The following is a 12,500-nucleotide window of genomic DNA, read 5'->3' as shown; positions in this document are numbered from 1 at the left end:
TTAGTCGACTAGTAAAATTCACTAGTCGTGAATGCCCTAGCCGCTACACAGGCACACTGAAGTCTTAAAGAAATACGCAGATATGGGAGATTGTCTCATTGGTCATCACTTCCCCCCCTCCAGATGGATGGATGGATTATAACCTGGGTTAGGACCGAGCTTTAAATGGTACACGGCAATCCGCTCTACTTGTTGAGCCACCGGAGCACCCTGTCTCGTCTGTCAACTTACCTGAGAACATAGATACCAACATGAAAACTGCCAGACTCAGCAGCTATTACAAGTTCTAATTTGCTCACTTTAGAGACACTATCGTATCGTATCATATGGTATCGTATCATATGGTATCGTATCGTATACTGCGTCCTGCTATCATTGACTATAGTCGATTTCATTCGTTAATTTCATTCAACCTTTATTTAATTCTGGGAAGACATACTGTGGTTTGGAAACAGTGTTTTTGTAAAGTTATTATGTTTATGATTACCATTAAATTGACTGGCACAAGGCGCAGCATACAGGGGCTGCACATTTTTGTCAATGCAAATAATGGTGGCACAGAGTTAGAAAAAGAAAATGGCTGGGAAGAACTGCAGGGTTGCAGGAGGGATTGGCTGAATGCTATATAATGAACTTATAAATTCTGAACAGAAGGTTTCTCTCTCATACTCTGATGAGCTCTGTCTGTGTCAGAGCCAAAGTGAAGCCCTTGGCACCACGAGAGCACAGTGCAGTACCCGCCCCCACCATATTAAACCCTCTTAAATTAAGCCCAAATGTCAAAAGGGGCTGGACGAAAAAAGAAAGGAGAAAAATTGTTCTATTAGTATTTCATTACTGGTGCAGGAAGACGAGTAGGCTAATCATTTCCTAGTCTATTTTAATCCAGACATCTGACGAGCCACAGTCACTCTCTCTCTCTCTCTCTCTCTCTCTCTCTTTGTTCATCTCTACCTCTCTTTCCCACTCTATAAACGTACCAATGTTACCTACAGTATGGGGATTTAAATCCTGTCTCTGGTGAGTTGATGATACAGTAGTGAGTTCATAGTGCACTTATAGTTCTGTATTATCTGTAATGTCAAGGTAATATTCCTATAATTGCCCTATTGACTTAAAATGTGCCTGTGCTATCCAATAGTTAAGTTTATAGGGACCTTGTCATAGTTTATTGCTTTAGCCTTTTTTGGGGTGGGGGGGGGGGGGGGGGGCTGGGGATTGATGGTTTTGCTGGTTAGTACCCCTCTAAACTTTCTCATTGGATTGCTGGATCTTTTTATATTTGGGTTTCTATCTACCTACCTCTCTCTGATCCCTCCATCTTTATCTATCTAGAATCTCTTTTCACAATCTTTTAATGAAAATTCTTTGGTCAGATTCCTTTCCCGGGCCGAACATCATGTCTCATCTTGATCAGTGTGCAGCGGCGGCGCTCATCTTATTAGGCTCTAATAATAACCAGTGATTAGGCTGGACCAGAGACGGGCGGCACTGGCAGACTTGAGTGCATTCTAAAATCTCAATTTGTTGCCCCTCTCCTTGGATAAATGTAATGTCAAATGTAAAGTCCATTGCAAGTCCAGAAGCAGTTGTTTGTGTGCTGCCGTTATTATAGTATAATGCAGGAGCTTGTACGTTGGTACAGTATGGTAACTGGTGAGTTGTAGTAACATGGTAGATATTGTATGTGGGGTACAGTATGGTAACTGGTGAGTTGTAGTAACATGGTAGATATTGTATGTGGGGTACAGTATGGTAACTGGTGAGTTGTAGTAACATGGTAGATATTGTATCTGGGGTACAGTATGGTAACTGGTGAGTTGTAGTAACATGGTAGATATTGTATCTGGGGTACAGTATGGTAACTGGTGAGTTGTAGGAACATGGTAGATATTGTATCTGGGGTACAGTATGGTAACTGGTGAGTTGTAGTAACATGGTAGATATTGTATCTGGGGTACAGTATGGTAACTGGTGAGTTGTAGTAACATGGTAGATATTGTATCTGGGGTACAGTATGGTAACTGGTGAGTTGTAGTAACATGGTAGATATTGTATCTGGGGTACAGAATGGTAACTGGTGAGTTGTAGTAACATGGTAGATATTGTATCTGGGGTACAGAATGGTAACTGGTGAGTTGTAGTAACATGGTAGATATTGTATCTGGGGTACAGTATGGTAACTGGTGAGTTGTAGTAACATGGTAGATATTGTATCTAGGGTACAGTATGGTAACTGGTGAGTTGTAGTAACATGGTAGATATTGTATCTGGGGTACAGTATGGTAACTGGTGAGTTGTAGTAACATGGTAGATATTGTATCTGGGGTACAGTATGGTAACTGGTGAGTTGTAGTAACATGGTAGATATTGTATCTGGGGTAGAGTATGGTAACTGGTGAGTTGTAGTAACATGGTAGATATTGTATCTGGGGTAGAGTATGGTAACTGGTGAGTTGTAGTAACATGGTAGATATTGTATCTGGGGTAGAGTATGGTAACTGGTGAGTTGTAGTAACATGGTAGATATTGTATCTGGGGTACAGTATGGTAACTGGTGAGTTGTAGTAACATGGTAGATATTGTATCTGGGGTACAGTATGGTAACTGGTGAGTTGTAGTAACATGGTAGATATTGTATCTGGGGTACAGTATGGTAACTGGTGAGTTGTAGTAACATGGTAGATATTGTATCTGGGGTACAGTATGGTAACTGGTGAGTTGTAGTAACATGGTAGATATTGTATCTGGGGTACAGTATGGTAACTGGTGAGTTGTAGTAACATGGTAGATATTGTATCTGGGGTACAGTATGGTAACTGGTGAGTTGTAGTAACATGGTAGATATTGTATCTGGGGTACAGAATGGTAACTGGTGAGTTGTAGTAACATGGTAGATATTGTATCTGGGGTACAGTATGGTAACTGGTGAGTTGTAGTAACATGGTAGATATTGTATCTGGGGTAGAGTATGGTAACTGGTGAGTTGTAGTAACATGGTAGATATTGTATCTGGGGTAGAGTATGGTAACTGGTGAGTTGTAGTAACATGGTAGATATTGTATCTGGGGTAGAGTATGGTAACTGGTGAGTTGTAGTAACATGGTAGATATTGTATCTGGGGTACAGTATGGTAACTGGTGAGTTGTAGTAACATGGTAGATATTGTATCTGGGGTACAGTATGGTAACTGGTGAGTTTTAGTAACATGGTAGATATTGTATCTGGGGTACAGTATGGTAACTGGTGAGTTGTAGTAACATGGTAGATATTGTATCTGGGGTACAGTATGGTAACTGGTGAGTTGTAGTAACATGGTAGATATTGTATGTGGGATATCGTCCTCACCAACTGATGAGATGTCAGTGAAATGGTCATCGCCTTCCTCTGCGTTGATCAGGTCATTCTTACTCTTCTTGGCTCTTTTCAGTACTGCAATATGAAGGGGAAAAACATACAAAACATGAAGCAGGATTACAAATCATCAGATTTTTAATTGAGAGTATGATGTATTTGTTAATGTTATTTGGTGGATGATGTTTATCCTTTTTCAATTTTAGGTGCAGTGATGAGAAGGTACTGAATGCTATTACAGCCCCTGAGTTTCACAGGGACCTCGGTGCTTCACTTTACATCTAGTGGATTGTGTCCAACTTTCAAACGTGTAAAAAAAAAAAAAAAAATAGTGGGCACTCGGTAGAGCGCATACCGCTTTTCTACAAAGTTTTGTGGTGTTACGTGAATCCGTTTGGAAATTAGGTGCCTTTTTGTGATTGGTTACCCCCATTATCACGCCCCCTTTTGGACATGGAAAGTTAATCAGGTCTTCCTTTGCCCATGACCAATCTTTCTACAAAGTTTCCTGGTGTTACATAAATCCGTGTGAAAGTTAAGTACCTTTTTGTGATTGGCTAAGGTCATTGCCACACCCACTTTTGGCTAGTGGGCGTGGAAAGTGAATCAGTTTGTCCTTGGCCCATGACCAATCTTCCTACAAAGTTTTGTGGTGTTATGTGAATCAGTTTGGAAGTTAGGCACCTTTTTGTGATTGGACACGCCCATTGGACCTTTGGCTAATGGGCGTAGAAAGTTAATCAGTTCTAAGTTGGCCCTTGACCAACCTTTCTGCCAAGTTTCATGCAAATGTCTTCATAACAGTTTAAGATATCCTGCAGACAAACAGGGGCAAACCATACCAACTCCATGGTGTAGGTAAAAAAACAAAACATATACCATGCCACCATACTGCTCACCTGGCGTAATCCAAGTCTCCACAAGCCCCGAGATGCCATGTTCACTTGAAAATACATCATTTACACCCTGTTTTTAGCTGAAATCTTCACTGTAGCCAGGTGCTACAGCAGGAAGAGGGACAGCTACTGTAGCTTGCTACCAGTGAAAAGTGCAGGTAAAGCATAAATTACATCTTTTCAAGTCAACTTGGCGTCTCAGGTCTTGTAGTAGCGACTTGGATTACACCAGGTGAGCAGTATGGAGGTATTTTCTGTCCACCAACCCTGTTGCTCTTTACAGTATGTTAGAAAGTTGTGGTTCCCATCCACTTCAATAGTTTTTGTCCTTGAAGGCACTTCCGCATTGGCTTCACTTTTAATGAACAGAGCTACCCCTTGCCTCCAATCCAGCGGGGTTGGAGATATAAGATAGAGAGTATATCACACAATAGCTTGTTGGAAAGCAGAAAGAGAGATTTTCGACTGAGGCATGAGTACAGAGAGTTCAGCTACATTCACATCGTGGCGATATGGGGTAGACACTCAACAGCAAACGAGATGCTCACTGTTTTGAATAGAACCACCTCCTGTGCTATCACCAGCCACAGCAGACGCAACCTCGCAACAAACGTTTGCCTTCAAATACAACGGTGAAGCATCATCCATGTGTTTTCCCACCTGCTCTTCATGCCTTGTCTCCTCCTCCAAGATAATAAAATAGTGAATAAGCGAGAGCTTTCCTCACCTATCAACACCCAGAGGAAGAAAAAAGACCTACTGACAAATGTTGGTTTGGCTGAGCTCTTTCAAATTACCTGCTTGGCTTCATATTAATTTAGAGTGTGAAGCATATTTAATGACATGCAAAATGTAATCTATTTTGAAATGGAATGTTGCTATTTAAAGCTGTAGTAGGCAAGTTTGTACATTGGTGCCCCAGTTGCAAGAGGTAACTGTGTTTGAATAATCTGAATTTTAATACCCAGTAATCTTGTAACACAAGGGTTTTCAAAGTCTGAGAATGTGGGCCTCCCCCCCAGACAAATCTTGGAAAAAGGCACCCCCTCACTTAATTCCTGGATGACTAAGGGATCATGATAATATTATTTGACCCCATAGACACTCAACAATTGAGCCAAGGTAGCCTGATGTTGCTGTTTGACATACTTCAGACTACAGCAAATACATAAAAAGGTATGTCTGAAGGTATTTCTTTGTTTCTGACTCTGGGAAAGTGGGAAAAACTGTCAAACTCTTGAAGCAAATCACACACATTTAGGGTATTCTATGCGATCTCATTTTGATAACTAATGTACCGTAATATTTTTTCATTACATTCACTAAGCCTGCCCTGAAACTGTTTGGAGCCCCCCTGGGAGGCCCGCCTCTCACTTTGAAAACCCCTGCTGTAACACCTTACGGGAGGCCACCCTGTGATGCCTTACATGTGATGCTTTCTTGTCTTGCCTCTGAACCTGGGCGGTCGCAAATCCTCCCCTCTCCTGCTCCTGCACCTTTTCCCTCTGCCTGCAACACCACGCTAGCCGGAGCAAACTTGCATTTGTCTATTCGAAATGACAAACATGGATTTATTGGATTTATTCTGGTCTCTCAACGCAAATCAACTAAACTTTAAGGAATGCGAGGTCCGGGGAACCCCCACCCTCTGCCCAGACGGACTTTTCTCCGCGGGGTACGGGAAGACAGCAGCGATTGACCCAAGGCTGTGACGTCATGAAAATTGAGATGGGCGGTCAGTGAATTTGAACTGTGAAAAATGGATTATACCTGGATTATAGCACGGAAATTTTCACTGATCTGCATAAGGAATGAACTAATGTTGGGATCCAGAGACTTGAGACCTGTTCTGTTTGGTCTGTGTGACCTGATAGGAATTCAGGCAACCAAAACATTTTCATCCTAATCTGGACTCGGAGCTGCCAAGGACGCAGCAGAAATTCCTCCCCTGATATTTTCGCTGATATCTGCGCTCATCCACCCTCCACCCTCCCCCCGACACCTGGTGGACTAAGACTCTGGAGGCCGTCTCCATAGAGACGGCTCCCACTATCAGGCTACAGCACACACTCAAGGACAATTCTGGACATTCCGACCACACATCTACACACTCTCAAACACACACGCACACACCCACACACCCCTATCCTCCCCTCCCCATGCCGTCCGGTCCTGCCTATCAGCCCTTGCAAATTCTCCCTAGACGCTCACCCCCCCCCCCTCCCTTCTCTCGACCACAGCGTATTGGAGCCATGCCACATGGATGCTGCTATGAGCCGATAACATAGCCTCCAGTCCAATGAGGACGAGCTTTCCCCCCCCCCCTCCCCACTGCAAACCCCTCCCCAGCAAACCCACTCCCTCCCCATCCTAATTTTTTTTGTTTTCAACGGATGTTAATTCCTTACATGTAACAACAAATGTTTATGTATTGTATAATATTCAAGCGTGCCATTATTCCTATTCAATCTAGTAATAATGTAATAGTCTTAATTTGAGTATAGAAGGTGATTCCCATTCGTGTGTGTTTTTGTCTCTTTGTTGTTTGTTGAGGACCGCAATGGAAACAAGCCAGTGCTTGAAATAGCCAGGCTTTATTGTGTTTTTATCCTCTGTGATTGTCTGTACCCTGTGGGCCCTATTCTCCCACAAGCCTTCGGCGCTAAAACGGGCCTTAAACGCAAAAAAACGTGCCTTGCGCCTGTTTTGGGACGATATCAATATGGCTTTACGCTGCCAAATGCGCTTTAGGCCGAATGGGCGTGGCGCAGTCCCAGAATGGGCCAAAGTGGGCGTGTCGGCCTTAAATACCGGCGTACTGCTATCTTCGCACCTGCCGTAAATTTAGCGCTTTGCGCCTTTGAAAACCAGGCCTATTCAGTGCGCCAGTGCACTTGTGCCTCTCCCCTGTCACCCTTCTCTGTCTCTCTCTGAAACCAGGCCTATTCAGTGCGCCAGTGCTCTTCTGCCTCTGAGTCACCCTTCTCTCTCTCTCTCTGACTCCCTCGCTCAAACAGACACAACACATAGCAGCACCCAGCTTCCCATAGGAAATAGCAGTTGTAAGTTTACTGCCTGTGAATGTCCACTCCCAGCATGCAATTGGGTCCTCCATTTCGTTACTAAATAGCAACCAAATGAGCCGAAATAGATATAAAAGGTAGATCTAAAATAATGTGTAATGGTAAGACAACCTGCAATTGTAGAACATTTCAATATTGGACCAAATAAAACATCGAAATGAAACACCACCCTATGTGAAACATATATGTCCTCTTGAGCCTATATATACCCCTTGTGGGTTTAACGTGATTTAGATAAGTGACAGCGGAACGCGCTTCTGTGATGTGCTATACTGTGATGTCCGCTCCAATAACTTGGCCCTACTTGACATTTAGTTTTACAATAAAAACACATTTATGCAATGACTTTACATAATGTAGGGTATATTTATGTGCATCATTCTACCTGCAGCAGGGGAGAGAAAACGATATCTTTCTGGACAAACTTTCACCAATCTAATAGGCTATATTTTTCTAGCTGATGCGTTTAGTACATTATTTTCACTTTGATCTTGCTATAGTGTAGCGTATTTACATGCTTGCAGTATTGAAACTGCAGTTAGATTGGTTTGAGAAGCATAATAATATGGAATAATAGCCTATAATGCAGACAGACAGACTGGATGAAGGGAGGGGGGGGGGGGGGCAGAGCGTTTGGCTTTCGTCTGGTTTTGCGGGATCACTGGAATTGGAGCTAAAAAGGCAAGCGTGCGATTCGTTTATTGCAGTTATCCAATGAACATGACGGTGCATAATTTTACGCTTAAAAGGCGTGGTTGTAATGGTTGAGGCTGCGTCTAGCGCCAGCACGACGATATCAAGTGCGCTGGTCCACGCCCACTGATTTGAGCTGCGCCAGCCGCTCGGCCTAGAAACAGCGCCGATGCAACGATAGGGACCTGTATCTTTGTTGACATTTCACCAAATAAATCAATCAATCAAAAAAAATACACAGTACTAAAGGATATTGAAGAGACAAGAGAGGAAAAGGGCTAACGTTACATTACGTTGGTGAGTCCAGCTTCTTCTCTGGACGGAGCGCTGCTCACTGCTGTTTAGACCGTTTGGATTTCACAGTCAGTTTTTTTCCGTATGCGTTTCCACATGCGTATGTGTTGTCATCATCTGACAACACAGACGGGTCAAACAGCTCGCAAAAGGCTATTGACTGATGTGAAAAATGCAGAAAATCAAACCTGTTCCGAAAACTTTAATGACGGACGAACATTTCGGAGTCAGTAAACATGAGTGACACAACATGAGGTTGTATTTATTTTAACACGTGTGACAATTTCGGTCCAAAATCACATCTACTCGCATGTATCTATGTAATCTCATTGTGCAAATTAATTGTTTTCCCGTCCTGGTGTGAATGCACAGTTAGGTTTGAATTTGGCAGTTGTTATGGGCGGAGGAGTGAATATACAGTACACCAAAGTTTCATGAAACAGCGTCTTGGCGGAGTGTGCAGCTTTAAGGGGACATTCACACCAAAAGTGTTTTTTTCAGTCAGAACGCTATGAAAATCATGTCGAGAGCGCTTCCATTGTGCACAAAAACATTTTTTTTTTGTACTCCGTTTTGTTTCCCCCTGCAGTCGCGTGCAGTACAGATAGCAGGTCAACGACCACACGGACGGTAGCCAGCTGGTTTTGTCTGTTTGATGTTGTTCACTGTCAACATAAAAGCCAGATTGTTGCCAATTCTGGCAGTAGCGGAGGTCGAGGATTCCTCTGGAGGAGAGAAGGTAGGAGGAGTGGAAAAGACGAGCAGCAGTTTTTCAGCTTAAAAACGCCCATAGCGCTCCTCCAAAAACAAAAGACGCCACCAGCGCTAAACGCCAGGTGCGTTCATTAAAAGAGGAGCACGTCTAGCGCGTCCTTACGCTGGCAGCTCCAAAAATGCTTTTGGTCTGAATGTCCTCTAAATGGTAATTTTTTAGTATCAGTATACATGGAATGGTCAAACCGGTTTATCAAAATCCCGTTGGCACCAAGAAGGGACTTTGTGGTTGAAAGAACATGCCGATCGCTATAGCTTTTCTTTTTCCCAGCCACAAGCTGAATGCAGCATCCCAGCTGAAGCGGCTCTCCGGCTCTTGTTAGCTGAGCGGAGCTTCAGACTAGAGATGAAGAGCCCTCATGCTCCCACGCTGCCTCTGAACTCTGCTGAGCCGCACTCTCTCTGCTCTGTCCTAATCGCATTACGCCGCCACCCTGACACCCATAATCACTGTGGGTGTCACCCCGGGTGAGACTACAGATGAGAGGCAGCATGGCCTTGATAAGAGGAGAATGCACACACACACAGCCATACAGACACACAGACACACAGACACACACACACACACACACACACACACACACACACACACACACACACACACTCTCATATCAGAGGGGGAAGGCAGTGGAACTAAGCCTGTTTCAGCTACATACTGTACACTCACTTATGGCGATGCTTGTGCAAAGATGTTTGTGTGGGTGCGTCTGACAGAATGGGGCAAGCCCAATGCTTGGAGAAACATAAAAAAAAATTCAACATTACCTGTAACATAACAGTATGATATATATCTGTGTCTGTCCTGTGTCGGATTATGCTTCTGGTGTTTGGGGTTCCCGGGAACATCTAAGCTGTAACACTGTGCATCACAGAGCTATCCGTTATTTTATAGCACTCTACAGATGCACATCAGTTCTGGCCATCAGTGGGGATATGGGATGGGAATCCCCAAACATCAGCCACAAAGGTCAAATGCTCCGACTATGGAATAGATTTGTGAGGATGTCAGCATCAGAGACTCACAAAAAATATATTTAATTGGGACATCGCCCATAGACATCCCTGGGCAAATGAATTGAAATCCTTATTCTACTTGAACGAAGTAGAAGTAGAGTACTTGAATTTATTTTTCATAACAGGTTAGTTTGTGATATCCGGGAGACTACGAGTAATATGTTTCATTTGTATAAAGATAAATGGTCTGTTGATTTATGGTATAAACCAAAGCTAAGAACCTATCGTCTCATAAAAGACAGTTACTGTGCAGAGCCTTACAGTATGTGAAGTTTTATTTGGATAGACGAAAAAGGTCCATGTGTGCTCAGTTATGCTCTGGAACTCTTCCCTTGGCACTGGAGACGGAGGTTTAATGCTACCCCTGAAGAAGATAGACTTTGTTTGCTTTGTAAATTGTGTGAAACTGAGAACGAGATTAATTTGATGTTCTATTGTACAGCGTATGTTGATGCAAGGAAGATACTCTTCAGCATGTCTTCTATTTATGTTGCTTTTTGTTGTTGTTGGATGATTATGAAAAACTTGAGTTGTGTGGCCTTGGAGCAAAGGCAGAACGTTTTGTTTAGAAAGTGATGTTTCAGGAGTATGTTACAGTATATATTGTTATTTAGCTGTACCATTGTACTGTAGTGCTGGCTTGTTGTACTGTATATTTTGTATTTTGTGTCTTGTAAGCCCATGTGGGCTAGGCACTGTCAAGTGCATGACAAATGAATAAATCGAATCAAATCAAATATATCGCATGGCGCGTCATGGTGCGGCTTAGATATCTGTAGCTAATGGCTAGCAGCTAGCGATCTGCCAAAGATGTTCTATGCAGAGTAAACATTCCACATTATGGGTCAAGAAATGTGGTCAACAGATGCCTCACTCATTAGGCTCAGTGGACTAAAGTGACAAGGGATAAATGTACTAGGCCTAACGAGACTAGGGCTAAAGTTAGTAGAGCTAAAGGGGCTTGAGCTAATTTCACAGGATGCCAGGTTCATTTCTACCTCTCACCAGAGTTAACGTTATTGTGTTTCCTCTTGTACCACGCTCCATCCAGAGATTTCTCCTCTGCGTTCTTGTCTTCCTCAGCCAGCATCACCTCCTCTGCAACACAAACACAGTCATGTCATTGCAGTTTCTCTCCTTCTAAATAATTTATTTAGTCAAAAACTAAATCCCACCCACCCCCCATTCATTTTGTTTAGAATTACTTGTCATCCCCCTCAGTTGACACAGTCACACACAAAATTAGATTGATGGTTCTCAGACTGGTGTCCTGGTACCGACCACTGGTACCGACGGGTAGCCTTAAGGGGGTTGCACGTAAAATGAGGAATATAATTTCACTATATTATAATATAATTCACTAGACTAGATAATTATCCTAATGAGAGATCATCACTGTTATCTCCCCACAAACAGTGTAGAGAATACTAAACAAATCTTATCCAGCAGAAGTATACTGTTACTTTGTAAAAAAAAAAAAAAGTAAAACTAAAACTAAAACTAAAATTACTGTTGTACTCATGAGTAAAAGACAGTCTAATGTGATATTGCACATGTTGTTACAGTATAGTCAGATGATATCAGATTATAGAATCTAGTAGATTATATTGAAAATTCAAAATAAATGTAATGTCATTCAATCTGTGATACACTGTACACACAAAAAACTGAAAATGTTTATCACCGTAATTCAATAACATTACTATGTTTTCTACCAGCTATCCAACGAGCTACCTGTAGTAAGGCTAGCCAACTAGCTAGTGAACAACTAAGCTAATGTAAACCAATAATACTGATGGATGGTTAATGTTAACTAGGCTATTCTCACAAATAAATTGGAGCATTTAATGTTACAGTAATTAACGTCCCCTCCTCATGCTTGTGCAGGTTTGATGCTACTGTACTTACTGTGTGTGTGTGTGTGTGTGTGTTTCAAAAGTAGACCACTATACATTTTTTACTCAGTGATTTATTAAATCATTTTTCTCGTTTCCCGGTACACCTGTTATTTATGGAATATTTAACGTTGAAGTATTTTGTTAAATGACTAAATCGGTTTTATTTAACAAAGAGCTTTATTGTCATATTAAAAAAAAATTATGAATATTTTTGGGGCATTTTGCCTTTATTTGATAGGACAGTAGGCAGACAGGAAAGGTAGGGAGAGAGAGAGGGGATGACATGCGCCAAAGGACCACGGACTCGGCGTGAGAAGGACTGAGCCTTTGCGGTACATGCTCTACCAGGTGAGCAACCAAAACTTTATTTTCTAACCCATAAACAACATCTCAATAAAAATATGAATTCCATGTCTAAAGTGTAGCTGTAGTCATCCTTGAAGGTCAATGTATCATAAGCCACCAGGGTCTGACTGACAGGAGAGTGTGTGCGT

At 42.4% G+C, this 12,500-nt stretch overlaps 1 protein-coding gene across 1 annotated transcript in view; it reads right to left on the bottom strand.

Moving 5' to 3' along the window:
- The window catches only part of cacna1ba (calcium channel, voltage-dependent, N type, alpha 1B subunit, a), a gene marked incomplete at both ends in the record, with an annotated part of 174,332 nt that overhangs the window by 81,317 nt on the left and 80,515 nt on the right, over positions 1 to 12,500 (bottom strand). Inside the window, 2 exons of the mRNA XM_083644732.1 lie at positions 3,349 to 3,432; positions 11,114 to 11,206. Of these exons, the coding sequence (XP_083500858.1) occupies positions 3,349 to 3,432; positions 11,114 to 11,206 (177 nt within the window). The remainder of the gene's footprint in view (positions 1 to 3,348; positions 3,433 to 11,113; positions 11,207 to 12,500) is intronic.

This window comes from Poromitra crassiceps (assembly GCF_964638095.1).
Source record: "Poromitra crassiceps genome assembly, chromosome: 10".
Taxonomy (NCBI): domain Eukaryota; kingdom Metazoa; phylum Chordata; class Actinopteri; order Beryciformes; family Melamphaidae; genus Poromitra; species Poromitra crassiceps.
The sequence above is the reverse complement of the archived record's forward strand: the minus strand, read 5'-3'. Positions and strand labels throughout refer to the sequence as shown.